This window comes from Barbus barbus, assembly GCF_936440315.1.
Source record: "Barbus barbus genome assembly, chromosome: 18".
NCBI lineage: Eukaryota > Metazoa > Chordata > Actinopteri > Cypriniformes > Cyprinidae > Barbus > Barbus barbus.
The window spans coordinates 23,024,541-23,039,293 of record NC_136746.1 but is presented as its reverse complement, the minus strand read 5'-3'; the positions used below and the strand labels follow the sequence as shown (position 1 = coordinate 23,039,293).

Sequence of the window (14,753 nt, the reverse complement as noted above, 5' to 3'; positions counted from 1 at the left end):
TTCAGGATAGGTTTGGATTTTAATTATCTTTGGCCCATGGAACATAATCTCAGACCACAGAGGACTACAACACATGCAGAAGTCCCTGTTTGAACTTTTATGGACTCACACAAAGACAAACATATACATATTCTTTTGATGTATTTTTACACTGTTTTCTTAACTGTGGTTAGGCAAGAATCTCATATGTGAAAGATGATACTGTCTAACTTGCTACTACCTGTTTGCCGCATGCTAGTTTTGCACATTCAGGCTCGCCCTGTACATCCATAATGCCACATACAACAAACAAACTAAACTAAAATTAAACTACTGAAATTGAGAATGTAAGGGATAAGGGATGAGATTAATTATTTTTGTTTAACTTTGGAAGTTTTGATACATAAATATGATTTGGTTGCCTTTGTGTGTTACCTACAATCAGTGTTAGGCAGTGGTAGGGGAAGTTATGCATTACAATATTGCATAAAAAAGTCATTAAAATTGTGTTACTTGGTTACTTTTTATGGAAAGTAATGCTTTACGTTACTTTTGCATTTCTTTTTGTCACCTGGGATGGACTTAATTGTTTATTTTTAATAACAAAAACCCCAAAAGTTATATTTTTGGCAACTATAAAGGCCCTTTCGAACCAAAAGTTAAATGAATAAGCCTCAGGCTAAAGGAAGTGCCTCTGCCTTTGCTTTTCACTCCCAATTTCTTTCAACATGGGTACAGGAGAGGTGTCAGTGAATAAATTTGAAAACAAAGTTACTTGCATTACTTATTTGGAAAAGTAAGTCAGATATTTTCTTGTAAATTTAACGCGTTACTTTACTAGTACGTAACTCGCATTACTTGTAATTTGTTACCCCCAAAGCTGTCTGCAATCAAGCTTGCTACATTAACTCAAGACAATTTTGCTTTACATTTAATATTCAGATTTGATATATGTATCAGATTGTCATAATAAAATGCATAACATTCTCCACAAGATTCCTGTAACACATCTCTAAAATATACTTGCTCATGCCAAAATTGCTGTCTGTGATATGACAGTCTATAAATGTTCCTAAATATTTAAAACTACTGGCTGTAGCCTATTTGTAATGCAGTTGAAGAAAGTGATGGGAACATGGAGTATCCTCACCATCTCACATCTCTTGACCATTCAGTGAGAGGGAGAAAGAGGGGGGTTGAATATGAGAGAGGGACAGGAGGGTGGGGGTAATGTATACAGCAGTCCACAGTCTGTGAGAGGAGCTTGTGTGAGATCAGCCACAGCCATTAAGACAGACATGCTAACACTAACACGAGAGAGCCATGGAGCCTCACCAGTCTGCGAGTAAGTGTTTGCTAATTGCACACACATAGGGCTTTCGTGTAAGCATGCATGTTTTGTGAGAGGGGGATGGGCAGTGCTTTTGTCAGTGTGTGTTCTGTGGCTAACACTAGCTTCAGTGCAGGACTGATCAGATTCTGCTTTGCATGGAAACACTTGTTTCTAGGGAGGACGTGCATGCTGGTGATGTGCAGATGGTGCATGTTCTCAATTCTAAACAGATATGCACCAAAATCAGGCTTCAAAGAAAATGCAAGATGCATGCATCTGGAATCATGCATCATGCATACAGAATCATGAATAGCTAACACTATTTATATAGTATATGTTTCTAAATCTTGTCATCTTTTGAGGCTTTTATGTTTATATTGATGTGATACAGCAAGGACATCTTGTCTCATTGCCTTTTTTCATTGCACCAAATATTTTGAGTGACTGCATGCATTTGTTATTTTATTAAAGTGTTTTCCCTTCATTTTGCATGTGATAAATGCAAATAGTGCTTATGTTTGACACAGTAAGAATCAATAAACCCTCTGATATGAACACCAAACGCTTCAATGGATTGCTGTCACGTGCAGTTGAGTTGTTGTGTGATGTCACTTCTTCCACATCAGCACTCCAGTTTGTTTTGGTCGGACCTCCATTGGAAATGTCACATGACTTTGAAGGAATGCCCCCATCCTCTTAGTCACATGACGTCACTCTTAGAGTGGTGTGAAAGCCGTCTACATGCTCAGATAGTCCTAATACTGAGTTTTCTGGTCTGGGATGAATAAATTGCGACAGACGGACCGGACGTGGGTCACTGCACACTCAAACCTAATAAAAAGCCTTTTGTCCTGCATTGTGTCTTTGTAAACCTCAGCTGGCAGGCTAGCTATAGGAATGACACTAGGTCAAGGAATGTTTGCTTTTTATGTGAACTGTTCCTCAGGCACCACACAGAACAAAACTCATTGCAAGAATCCATTTCTATATCCATATCTTCTAGGTTTCTAAAGTAAAAATCCCATTCATTGTCTCCAGGGGAATTACGCCAGAGCAATAACTTAACCTCTAAAGACAGACAAACCGTCTATCATATTAACTTCTTTGTTTTTACAAAAATAATTTTTAAACTACAGAAATTGACGTTTTTAAAACTCCTATGGGGAAAATTAATGTGAAAAAGGACACAAAAAAAGTGGACAGACTCTATAGTAGAAATGATGACTGTGACTGACTACTGTTTTACAGGAAAGCAAATGTCCAACCAATCAAACTCTTAACTACTGTTAAGCGATACACACAATGTAATGCACAAAAGTTGTGATACAAAAAGAGTTTGAGTCCCAGCTTAAGGTCTTTTCCCAATTCTGTTCCTGTCTCCCCTCTTACTGCTTCCTGTCTCCTCTGTTCTATTGAACACCAGCAAAAACAATAAGGTATTGAAAGACTGACTGATTGTATTTCAGAGTGAGGAAGCTGAAGGAGACGCTGGTGGCAGTGCAGCAGCTGGATAAGAACATGAGTAATCTCCGTACCTGGCTTTCCCGTGTTGAGGGTGAACTAGCCAAACCCATCATCTACAGCGTCTGCCACAGTGATGAGATACAGCGCAAACTAGTAGAGCATCAGGTAATCGGTGCATATACAGTATATATCAAAATGACATTGATGTAACCTTTTGCATTACTTTGATGTCTTTGCAATGTCATCTTTCTTCCGACTGATGGTTTTTTGGTATAGGCCTACATTAGTCTTAAGGCCTATTCACACCAAGAATGCTCAAGCTCTTAAAGCAGGATGGATTTTGAAATTATCCTTTAAATATTGCTCCTCTGTGTCGTTATGATTATAGCTATGATGTGGACTTTCCTCCTCTTATAGAATAGGAACAATTATTAAAACTTTATTGTTATCATTATAGTTCCTGTCCTTGGTGTGACCGTGTTAGAGTGTGATATTGTTGTTCTCCCCTAGGACTTGCAGAGAGACATTGAACAGCACACAGAGGGTGTAGCGTCTGTTTTGACCCTGTGTGACGTTCTGCTGCATGATGCGGACGCTTGTGGTAGTGATGGAGAGAACGACTCCATTCAGCAGACCACGCTCAGCCTGGACCGCCGCTGGAGGAACATATGTGCCATGTCTATGGAGAGGAGAATGAGGTCAATACAAACACCCAAATCAGCATATTTGGTTGCATAATGTCACTCATTTGTTTTCTTTCCTCTGACCACTGTGCTCTATACTGTCCCCTGCAGGATTGAGGAGACATGGCGTCTGTGGTGCAAGTTCCTGGATGACTATTCGCGCTTTGAAGAGTGGCTGAACACGGCAGAACGTACAGCAGCCAACCCTGCCACAAAAGATGTACTGTACACCTGTGCTAAAGAGGAACTCAAAAAGTTTGAGGTCTGAATCTGTATAAGGATTTTTTTTCCCACTCATAGTACCCTGTTCATCATCTGAGTAATGCACCAGAACTCTCATACAGATTAAAATTAATACTGAAATACACTCTTAAAGGGATAGTTCACCCAAAAATGAAAATTTTATGTTTATCTGCTTACCCCCAGTACATCCAAGATGTAGGTGACTTTGTTTCTTCAGTAGAACACAAACAAAGATTTTTAACTCAAACCGTTGCAGTCTGTCAGTCATGTAATGGCAGTCAATGGGACCCACGGCATTGAGAGTCAAAAAAACATACACAGACAAAACCAAATTAAACCCTGCGGCTCGTAACGATACATTGAGGTCTTAAAACACGAAACAATCGGTCTATGCAAGAAACTGAACAGTATTTATATATATTTTTTTTACCTCTGATCCTCCTCAATGTCCAACTGTTCTGAGCACGTTCACAACATCCGGTGTGTGATGCGTCAACGTGCTGGGTAAGCAAATAACATCACATTTTCATTTTTGGGTGAATGTCCCTTTAAGAGGGTATTCGCTGTGACGCCAAAGAACGATTTTTGGTTCCCCAAAGAACATTTCAGTTCTTTAAAGAACTGTCTTTCTTAGTGTAAAGAACATTTTAATAATCTAAAGAACCTTTTGTGAAATGGAAAAGTTCCATGGATGTTGAAGGTTCTTCATGGAAACTATAAATGGCAATATACAACCTGTTTTTAAAGGTGTAGTGCAGGGGTCGGCAACCTATTCAAATTTGTGATAGTCTAGACGTAATCTGTTGGACTATTAACACTGTTTTACTTACGCGCATGCAGGCATTCCAACGCCAGGTCCATGAGCGCCTGACACAGCTGGAGCTGGTGAACAAACAATACCGACGTCTGGCACGAGAGAACCGGACAGACGGTGCCAGTAAGCTGAAGTTGATGGTGCACGAGGGAAACCAGCGCTGGGATGCGTTACAGAAGAGAGTGGCTGCTGTGCTCCGCAGGTTAAAGGTCAGATTTGAGTCATCGATTTTTTTTTCGTAAATTAAAGTCATATATACAGTATATATATATGTGTGTGTGTGTTTATTATTATTATTCTTTTAGTCAGTCAGGAGACAATAAATTGATCAAAAGTGACAATACAACATTTGTAATGTTACAAAAGATTTCTATGTCAAATAAATGGTGTTTTTTAACTTTCTATTTATTAAATAATCCTGAAAATATGTATGAAAGTTTAAATTAAAATTTCAAGCAGCACAAATGTTTATATCAATAAGAAATGTTTCTTAAGCAGCAAATTACAGCATATTACAATGATTTCTGAAGGATCATGTGACACTGAAGACTGAAAGTTTGGCTTTATCATCACAGAAATACATTTGAATAGATTAAAATAGAAAATAGTTCTTTTAAATTGTAATAATATTTCACAACATTACTGTTTTTATTGTGTTTTTAATCAAATACAGTCAGCCTTTGTGAGCATAAGAGACTTATTTTAAAACATGAAAAATATGACAGTGAACAGTACTTTTTATTATACATTGGAAATGGCACCTAATAAACCTAAAAACCTGTGAAAATGTTAAAATTAATTGCATCTCTGGTCTTCAGTTCTTCGTTTCCATGATAACAAATTTCCACTGCCTCGGTCCCTAACGACTTCCGTCCTGTTGCACTCACCCCCATCATTGCCAAGTGTTTTGAGAAACTGGTTGCATCCCACCTAAAATCCTGTCTCCCTGCTACACTGGACCCATTCCAATTTGCCTATCGCCACAATAGGTCAACAGAGGACGCCATCTCAACAGCGCTTCACTCTGCCCTCACCCACCTGGACAGTCAAAACACACATGTGAGAATGCTGTTCATGGACTTCAGTTCTGCATTTAATACAGTAATCCCCTCCAAGCTGATCTCCAAACTCAGCCAGCTTGGAATCAGCACACCCATCTGTAATTGGATTCTAGATTTTCTGACTAACAGACCTCAGTCCGTCAAGTTAGATAACCTCTCCTCCTCCATCATCACCCTGAACACCGGCGTGCCACAGGGCTGCGTACTGAGCCCTCTCCTGTACTCCCTCTTCACCCATGACTGTGTTCCTGTTTATGGCTCCAACACCATAATCAAATTTGCAGATGACACCACGGTGGTAGGTCTGATCAAGGATGACGATGAATCAGCCTACAGGGATGAGGTGCAGCACCTGGCTGTGTGGTGTGCCACCAACAATCTACAGCTAAACACCCAGAAGACAAAGGAGATCATTGTGGACTTCAGGCGGACTAGGAGTCATGCACACACACCCATCTACATCAACGGAGCTGAAGTGGAGCGTGTGTCGAGTTTCAAGTTCCTTGGCATCCACATCTCTGATGACCTTACCTGGTCCCATAACACCTCTACTCTGGTCAAAAAGGCACAGCAGCGCCTTTACTTCTTAAGGAGCCTTAAGAAAGTTCACCTGAATCCCAGGATCCTTGTGGAATTCTACCGCTGTACCATTGAGAGCATACTCACGAACTGCATCTCAGTATGGTACAGCAATTGCTCCGCATCTGACCGCAAAGCACTCCAGCGGGTGGTGAAAACTGCTCAACGGATCACCGGCACCCAGTTAACTTCCATTGAGAACATTTATTATAAGCGCTGTCTGGGCAGGGCAAGAAACATCATCAAGGATGCCTCTCACCCTAACCATGGACTTTTCACCCTCCTTCCATCCGGCAGGCGTTACAGGTGCCTACGCTCTCGCACCAGTAGGCTCAGGAAGAGCTTCTTCCCCGAAGCTGTGACACTTCTGAACGCCACACCACCAATCTAACCTGCACCTGCTTATTACTGCACTGGTCACAGTACTTTAAACACATGCATTTGCACTACTCATATTTTGCACAGACTGCACATCGTTCAAGTCATTACACTATAAACTGTTTAAAGTTGTTACTGTACAAGCACAGTAAACTATTTCTATAAAATATTGCACTACTGCTATTTTGCATAGAATACATTGTTCTATCAATACTTTGCACACTCATCCAGCTGTATTTATTTATTACCACTGTTCTCACGTTTCTGCTGTTCATAATGTGTATATATAATCTGTAATCTATATAATCTACATTGCTCTGTTCATAATGTACATACAATCCCTACATTGCATTCCTATTTTATATTCTGTATATACTCTGCTCAATACTGTATATAGCAATTCCACTGTATATTCTGTAAATCATATCTTCACTTACTCTGCACTTATATGTATATAAAACACTATATTCTTGCACTTCTGGTTAGATGCTAACTGCATTTCATTAGCTCTGTACTTGTACTCTGCATAAATGACAATAAAGTTGAATCTAATCTAATCTAATCTAATCTAATCTAAAGTGTACCTTTTTTGGGCAAACCTCAACGTTCTAAAATGTTTCTGAACTCTAAATGCTTCCTCTCTGTGCAGCACTTCACATCTCAACGTGAAGACTTTGAAGGAACACGGGAGGGGATTCTGGTCTGGCTGACTGAAATGGACCTTCAGCTCACCAATGTGGAGCATTTTTCAGAGAGCGATATCCATGAAAAGATGCATCAACTAAACGTCAGTACAATCTGATTTTATGCATAAAAGTCTGGTTACACAATCAGAATGAAAAATTATTTGTGATTTGACTTCCTGCAGGCGTTTCAGCAGGAGATCACTCTAAACACAAATAAAATCGATGCTTTGATTGTATTTGGAGAGAACCTGATCCAGAAGAGTGCTCCGCTGGACGCCATACTCATTGAAGATGAACTAGAGGAGCTGCACTCATACTGCCAGGAAGTGTTTGGCAGAGTCTACCGATTCCACCACCGTCTTATCAGCAGACGCCCAGTCAGTTTGAAAAAACTCATCTCACAAACTCTGAACAATACCCTCATGACTGAGTACTGACTTTAACACTTCCCACTTTTTTCTTCTCGTAGGTGCGTGAGGAGGACCGAGAGTTCTCAGACAGAGACACAGATCCAGAGGACTCGGCTGATTTCAGTGGGGTCTGGGAGAGAGAAAGGGAGGAAGAGGAGGCTGCGATGAGTTCTGATGTTTCTCTGACAGTACGCCAGGCCGTGTCTCAGCTGATACCACCTGCTCTGGAGCGCTCAGGTCGTGAGACCCCCGTCAGTGTAGATTCGATCCCACTGGAGTGGGACCATACCGTAGATGTGGGTGGATCGTCATCTCCAGAGGATGACGAGGAGTTGACATTCTACAGCGCCCTATCAGGTAGTCAACTATGTTATTTACTGTACAACCACCTACAACTAAGAAATGGGCGATATAGTTTTAAAAAATGCACACCATGCAGCCAGCAAAAAAAAAAGTGTAGAAACAATGTTCACTCAGTTTGCAGGTAAATTTAACAAACAATTACAAAGAAATGGAAAATGACACACTGAATTACAATAAATGTGCAATTTTTAAGTATAGAATAACTGAAATAGTACTTTCATGAAAAACTCCAATAATTTTTGTTTATTGTAAACTTTGAAAAAAATTAAATAAATAATGATTAAGCATGGCAAGTAGCATATGTTACACTGATGCAATATATGAAGAAACCAATAGCATTTTGTTGAGAAAGCATGTTGTTTTTGCATTTTTCGTTGCTGTAAAATGTACCCCAATAAGGATCCATATGATGAATTAGATCATTCAATGTTAATCACTGCTCTAGTAGCGTATCTTCTGTACATCTTCCTGTTATCTGTCGCTCTTTGATATTGTATCTAGATCTCTCTGTCTGTTATATCACTCTCTATTAGTCTAGATTACTCTGTCTGTTATCTGTGTCTAGATCACTGTCTGTCTGCCGCTCTTCTGTTGCAGATGTAGAAGTCACTGAGAGCTCTCAGTCATTTATTAAAGCTACATCTAAAGCTCTGAAGGCTGTGTCCGGTAGGCATCAGCCTGCTGCATGCTGTCAGTACAGTCACGGCACATTACATGCGTGCTTTAGCATACGTTTCCTTCATTCATCTCTAAATATAATAGACATTTTATGCTTTGTGCTCACTGCCCGACTGCTTAACAACTTCCTCTCTCAAGCAGCTCCCCATGTTTTTGAAATCCCATGATGCTTGTTTTTTTGTTTGCCAAGAATCTTCTCCTGCATGTGTTGCAGTACGTTCAAACAGATGTTTTTAATAATGCACGTCAGTTTTGCAACCAATTGCATCTTTATTTTTTTTTGTTTTCGGTAGCATGTTGTGCAACTGAGTGATGACTTTCTGCATGCTTGTTTTAAGTGATATTAGGAGTTAAAATATCTCTCGCTTAGGAGGAAGGTCAATGGTGGAGGCGTGGCACTCTCCTGATGCGCCAGACAGGAAGCGAGCGAACAGAGAGATCATACGCAGTCTCACATCTTCACCCACTGACACCAGCGCTCAGTACCACCCACAGGCCTATGTGAGTCCTCATTCATCACACTCACTAAGCACACATTAACATTGGCGCACTCATATAAACACATTTTGTGTTGTATTTCCTCTCTCTCCAGGATAAACTCATGTCTGAGTGCGTTGGCAGTATAGACAGTATAAAACGAGTGAAACTGATTCTGAGCGAGGAAGAGCAACTGGTCGATCATGGTTTGACGGTGCTTTCTGCAGCTGATAAGTCAGGTATTGCTATTTGTAATACTTTTACAGAATTTTTCATACATGAGTTGAGTTTCAGTGATATCTGTGGCCTCAGGTGTGATCGAGAGATGGGAGCTCCTTCATGTGCAGTCGTGCAGCGTGCCACAGGATCTTCAGCAGTGGCACAAACTCAACTCTGACCTCACTTATATCATGGCATGGCTGGACGCTGTGATGCCTGAGCTAGAGAAGCTTCAAACTCTAGAGCCAAAAATCACCATCAGAGACATGGAGAGCAATATCCACAAACTAAAGGTATTTACTTCGAGACATTTAGAGAGCGAAAGAATTGGACACAAACAAAGTTAATAAAACAATGCACTTGAGAGAGTGCATTTTTATTCATAATTTATATGTGTATATTTTAAATATACACTGCTGTTCAAAAGTTTGGGATCAGTACTATTTTTAATGTTTTTAAAAGAAGTTTCTTCTGCTCATCGAGGCTGCAATTATTTGATCAAAAATACAGAAAAAAAACAGCAATATTGTGAAATATTATTGCAATTTTAAATTTCTTTGTTTTCTATGTGAATATATTGTAAAATATAATTTATTCCTGTAATGCAAACTTGATCACAGGAATAAATAAAAAAAATATCGCAGCTTCCAAAAAATATTAAGCAACACAACTGTTTCCAACATTGATAAATCAGCATATTAGATTAGGATCATGTTACACTGAAGACTGGAGTAATGATTATGAAAATTCAGCTTTGCATCACAGGAATAAATCATTTTTTAAAGTGTATTAAAATAGAAGACAGTTCATTTAAATTGTAATAAATTTTTTTCTGCATATTTGATCAAATAAATGCAGCCTTAGTGAGATGAATAGACTTCTGTAAACAACATTACAAATCTTACTTTTCACAAATTTTTGAACAGCACTGTATATACTTTTATAATGATTTATTTTTCAAATAAATGTTGCTCTTTTGAACTTTCTGTTCAGCAAAGAGTCCTGAAAAAATGTATCATGGTATCCACAAAAATATTAAGCAGTGTAACTGTTTCCAATATTTGTAATAATATGAATATAATTTTTGTTTTCAAACATCAAATCAACATATTAGAATGATTTCTGAAGGATCATGTGACACTGAATACTGGAGTAATGGCTGTTGTAAATTCAGCTTTGACATCACCAAAATAAATTACATTTGTAAAATATATTAAAATAAAAAAAGAGTAGTGCTGGGCAACGATTAATCGCGATTAATCACATCCAAAATAAAGGTTTTAGTGTACATAATATATGTGTAATGTGTATATTTTAATGTGTATATTTATTATGTATATATAAATACAAATACTAACTCATGCATGTATATATTTAAGAAAAATATGTTATGTTTATATATTAAATATATTTATATATAATATAAATTATGCATGTTAATACATGTAAATATTTTCAAAATATATACATTCATGTGTGTGTATTTATATATATATATATACATAATAAATATACACAGTACACACACATATATTATATAAACAAAAACTTTTATTTTGGATGTGATTAATCAAGATTAATCGTTGCCCAGCACTAAAAAATAGATTTTTTTTATTGTAATAATTTGTTTTTAGTCAAATAAATGCAGCTTTGGTGAGCAAACATTTGAATGGTAGTGTGTATTATTTAGGCGTATACCGTATAGATTCATTTTGTCATTTTGTTCTTTCATAAGGACATGCAGAGGACTTTTAACAGCTACAAATCAGTCATGATTGGTGTTAATCTCAGTGGGCGGGGCTTCCAGCACGGAGACAGCGCCGAACTACACGAATTGCGTGAGAATCTGCAGTCAGCCAATCAGAAATGGGCACAGGCCTGTGCGGCCCTGGACAGTTGGGAACATCGACTGCATCGAGCACTCATGGAGTGTCAGGTGAGGAAAAACAAGCTCGAAAAGTGACACTGATCCTAGAGTTCAGACAATACAGCAAAGTACCATGAGTGTTTTTTGTTTTGCGTTTAGTAAGCTCATGTCTCTGCACCTTCACATGTTTGCACCTGTTACTTTTTGTGTTGGTGAGATTTTATCTCAGGATACAAAACCATAAAACCATAAAGTTTTTTTGTAGTTGCTTTTTGAAAAAAACTGCTGGGTACACGTTGTTCTTAAAGCTACAGCATACCGTGACAGAGTTCTATCAAATGTAATTAAAATGTAAGTATCTTTTAATTTAAAAAAAGCCTGCTTGGGTGGGCAAATTATGTGCTATTTCTTCCTGTAACTTCCTTTAGGGCTTTTGTAAAGATATTGAAAAGAAGCCTAAACCAAACACACAATCACCATGTAACAAAGACCTGTGAGAACACAGACTCATCTGTTTATTCCATTTTCTTTTTCACAGGAGTTTCACGAGACTCTTCACTCTCTGCTGCTGTGGTTAGCTAAAGCAGAAAGCCAGCGCTACATGGTCAACATCCATGACCAAAACATAGACCTCAACATCCTGCAAGAGCATCGAGACACACTCAAGGTAGAACAGTGTGCTTGTGTGCTGTTAGTGTGCAATATCTAATAACGCCCCTACAAAAACTGGATGAAAAAAAAAAAAAAACCATTAATTGTGGGACAAAATTTCTCCATATCTTATCATATGGGTTGTTGTCTGTGCATAACAGGCTGTTCAACAGGACTTACAGTCTCGAGAGAGAGAGGTGCACTGCCTGCAGGAGATCTCCTCACAGATCCTGCTACAGGACCAGGGAGAAGACACTCTGGAGGCCAAAGAGAAGGTTCACGTCATCAGCAACAAGTTACGACTGCTGATCAGACAGATTGCACAGGACCTGAACACGCTGCAAAGCAGACTGGTACGTTTCATTCAGTCTCACACACACAAGCACAAGCTTTCTCTGCAGGCCAGGCGGGTTTCACTTTCACACACTGATGTTTTGATCCTTTATGTTCTATTGCAGGACTCAACTGGTCCAAATGTGGGCAGGACAGCATCAACACAACAGCAGGTACAGAAACACTCTCTGCATTAACACCCTGTTCAGACTGGAAATTAATATAGATTTTGTCTTCGAACGCTGCTCTAGGGGAGTTTTGAAAGTGACAGTAAATGAGGGTTTTCTAAGAATATCTAGTCTGTGTTTTTCATGATTACTAGGTGATAACAAACACTGAGTCATTTTTCTGATCTCTTCAGGAAGCCGCAGGAGTTCAGGCCGTTACACAGGGATCTTCTGCAGGTGTCAGGTACACACTGATAGTATTACTATGCGTCTGTGTTCAGTCGTGTGATTTTGCGACCTCGTATGACCTTGCTGAAGTTGATGTCTTCTAGTACTCTCTTCACACTCTATCACTTTCACACATCTGCTCCACTTTCACCTCTAGAAAGATTCAACATGTACTTTATGTTGACCTTCACAAGCCACAAAGTTAAGAAATAACTCACATTGAATTATGCATAGTTGATAAAAAACCTGTTGATTTTTTTTTTTTTTAAAGCAGCACCCTCATTTTAGGTTAAAGGTTCAAAAGTTTGGTCTCAGTAAGATTAAAAAAAAATATATTAATTCTTTTAATCACCAAGGATGCTTTGAATTGATCAAAAGTTATAGTAAAGACATTGTTAATGTTACAAAAGTTTTTTTTAATAAATTATTTGAACTTTCAAAGAATTTATAATGTTTTTAATAGTGCTGTCAAACAATTAATCTCGATTAATCGCATCCAAAATAAAAGTTTTTGTTTACATATATGTATATACTGTATATATGTGTATACATGCGTGTATATATTTCAGAAAAATATGTTGTTTATATATTAAATATATTTATAATATAAATTATAAGAATATAAATATAGACATGTAAATATTTTCAAAATATATTCTGTATGTGTGTGTGTATTTATATATATACACATAATAAATATACACAGAACACACACATATTATGCAAACTAAAACTTTTATTTTGTATGCGATTAATCTTTTGACAGCACTAGTTTTTAAGATTTGTAGTGTAAGTATTGTAAGTAGGGTTGGGCGATAAATCGATTTTATCGATTAACTCGAATGTGTAGTTTATGTCGACTTATTTGAATGAAAATCGTTTTTTCTAAAAAAAAAAAAAAGACGCGTACTACAGAACTCCAATAAATACAAGATAGGAGATAAATATCAATACTTTCTCTCGCAGTTACAGGTAATCATAATTGCGGGCATCAGGGAGCCGCTATTATGCATGGCATTGAAACTGCTTTTGAATGCACGATGGCTTTTTAGTTTCACTTTCGAGATTGGCGATCGCACATACTCTGTTTTTACTATGGAGCGGCAGTAGCCTACTTACCACACATTTTACAAGATTAGATGTTTGTCATGGTGCTCAGAGGATGCCAATGCTCAGACAACATACAGAATTACCAAATTTTTCCATAAGTTAAATATATTAAGGTTCTGCAATATATAAATATATTGTGGAAACTTAATTTCCTGTAGAGCTGCTTTGCAACGATTTGTATCGTAAAAAGCGCTGTACAACTAAACTTGAACTTAATGTAACAGGCAACCGTTAGCAATCGTTATTTGTTTTCTGTGCCTTTCTGAATACTGATTCACGATTCAGGCCAAAGGGCGTCACATAATTTTATGTCTTATGTTAGGCCTACGTTACATTTTATGTTATGTTACGTTAGTTTATGTTACATTTTCACTGTCTTTTTGGCTTGTTGTTTCTGATTGCACTTTAACCCCAAGGGGGGAAATCCAGGTCAAATCCCAGAAGGGAAAATCAAAACAAAATAAAGTTAGGGCAGCGGCTATCAGTGAGCACTGGGTGTAAATATCAATTAGATTCTATATATACTAATAAGTGCAAATAGCATATTTTCTTAGCAATAGATACTATTTACACTAAATGCAAATAGTGATGGATTCTATTTACACTGTTAAAATAGCAACATTCTCTGCTATTTATGCTAGGCTATTTATTGCAAATAGTGGCAATTATCTGCACCTCAGTATTGTAGTACATTATAAAACCGTACGCAATGATAACGTATTGTGTAAATTATAGTTTTAATTATTATAAGACATTATACTATTATATGCACATTCTCCTGGTTGGTCTTTAAGGTCTTCTGACCTGAACCTTCTATCTATTCCTAGAACACGTCTTAAGACAAAAGGTGATCGTTCTTTTTGTGCTGCGGCTCCAAGGCTCTGGAACTCTCTCCCTCTAACACTTAGAACAATGGGATCTGTAGACTCTTTTAAAAGACACCTAAAGACACACCTCTTTGGACAAGCTTTTAATTAACTACAGTTTGTCTGTTATTAAATTTCTGAGATATTCGGTCTCTAATTTGTTT

General features: G+C 37.9%; 1 protein-coding gene across 1 annotated transcript in view; it reads left to right on the top strand.

Annotated features, from left to right (window-relative positions):
• The window catches only part of LOC306884202 (uncharacterized protein), a gene marked incomplete at its 5' end in the record, with an annotated part of 109,524 nt that overhangs the window by 92,343 nt on the left and 2,428 nt on the right, over window positions 1–14,753 (top strand). The window contains 16 exons of the mRNA XM_079439921.1: window positions 2,779–2,941; window positions 3,287–3,474; window positions 3,571–3,721; window positions 4,543–4,725; window positions 7,184–7,321; window positions 7,403–7,597; window positions 7,690–7,987; window positions 8,591–8,659; window positions 9,042–9,172; window positions 9,264–9,387; window positions 9,461–9,660; window positions 11,103–11,303; window positions 11,773–11,901; window positions 12,047–12,238; window positions 12,344–12,391; window positions 12,580–12,629. Of these exons, the coding sequence (XP_079296047.1) occupies window positions 2,779–2,941; window positions 3,287–3,474; window positions 3,571–3,721; window positions 4,543–4,725; window positions 7,184–7,321; window positions 7,403–7,597; window positions 7,690–7,987; window positions 8,591–8,659; window positions 9,042–9,172; window positions 9,264–9,387; window positions 9,461–9,660; window positions 11,103–11,303; window positions 11,773–11,901; window positions 12,047–12,238; window positions 12,344–12,391; window positions 12,580–12,629 (2,460 nt within the window). The remainder of the gene's footprint in view (window positions 1–2,778; window positions 2,942–3,286; window positions 3,475–3,570; window positions 3,722–4,542; window positions 4,726–7,183; window positions 7,322–7,402; window positions 7,598–7,689; window positions 7,988–8,590; window positions 8,660–9,041; window positions 9,173–9,263; window positions 9,388–9,460; window positions 9,661–11,102; window positions 11,304–11,772; window positions 11,902–12,046; window positions 12,239–12,343; window positions 12,392–12,579; window positions 12,630–14,753) is intronic.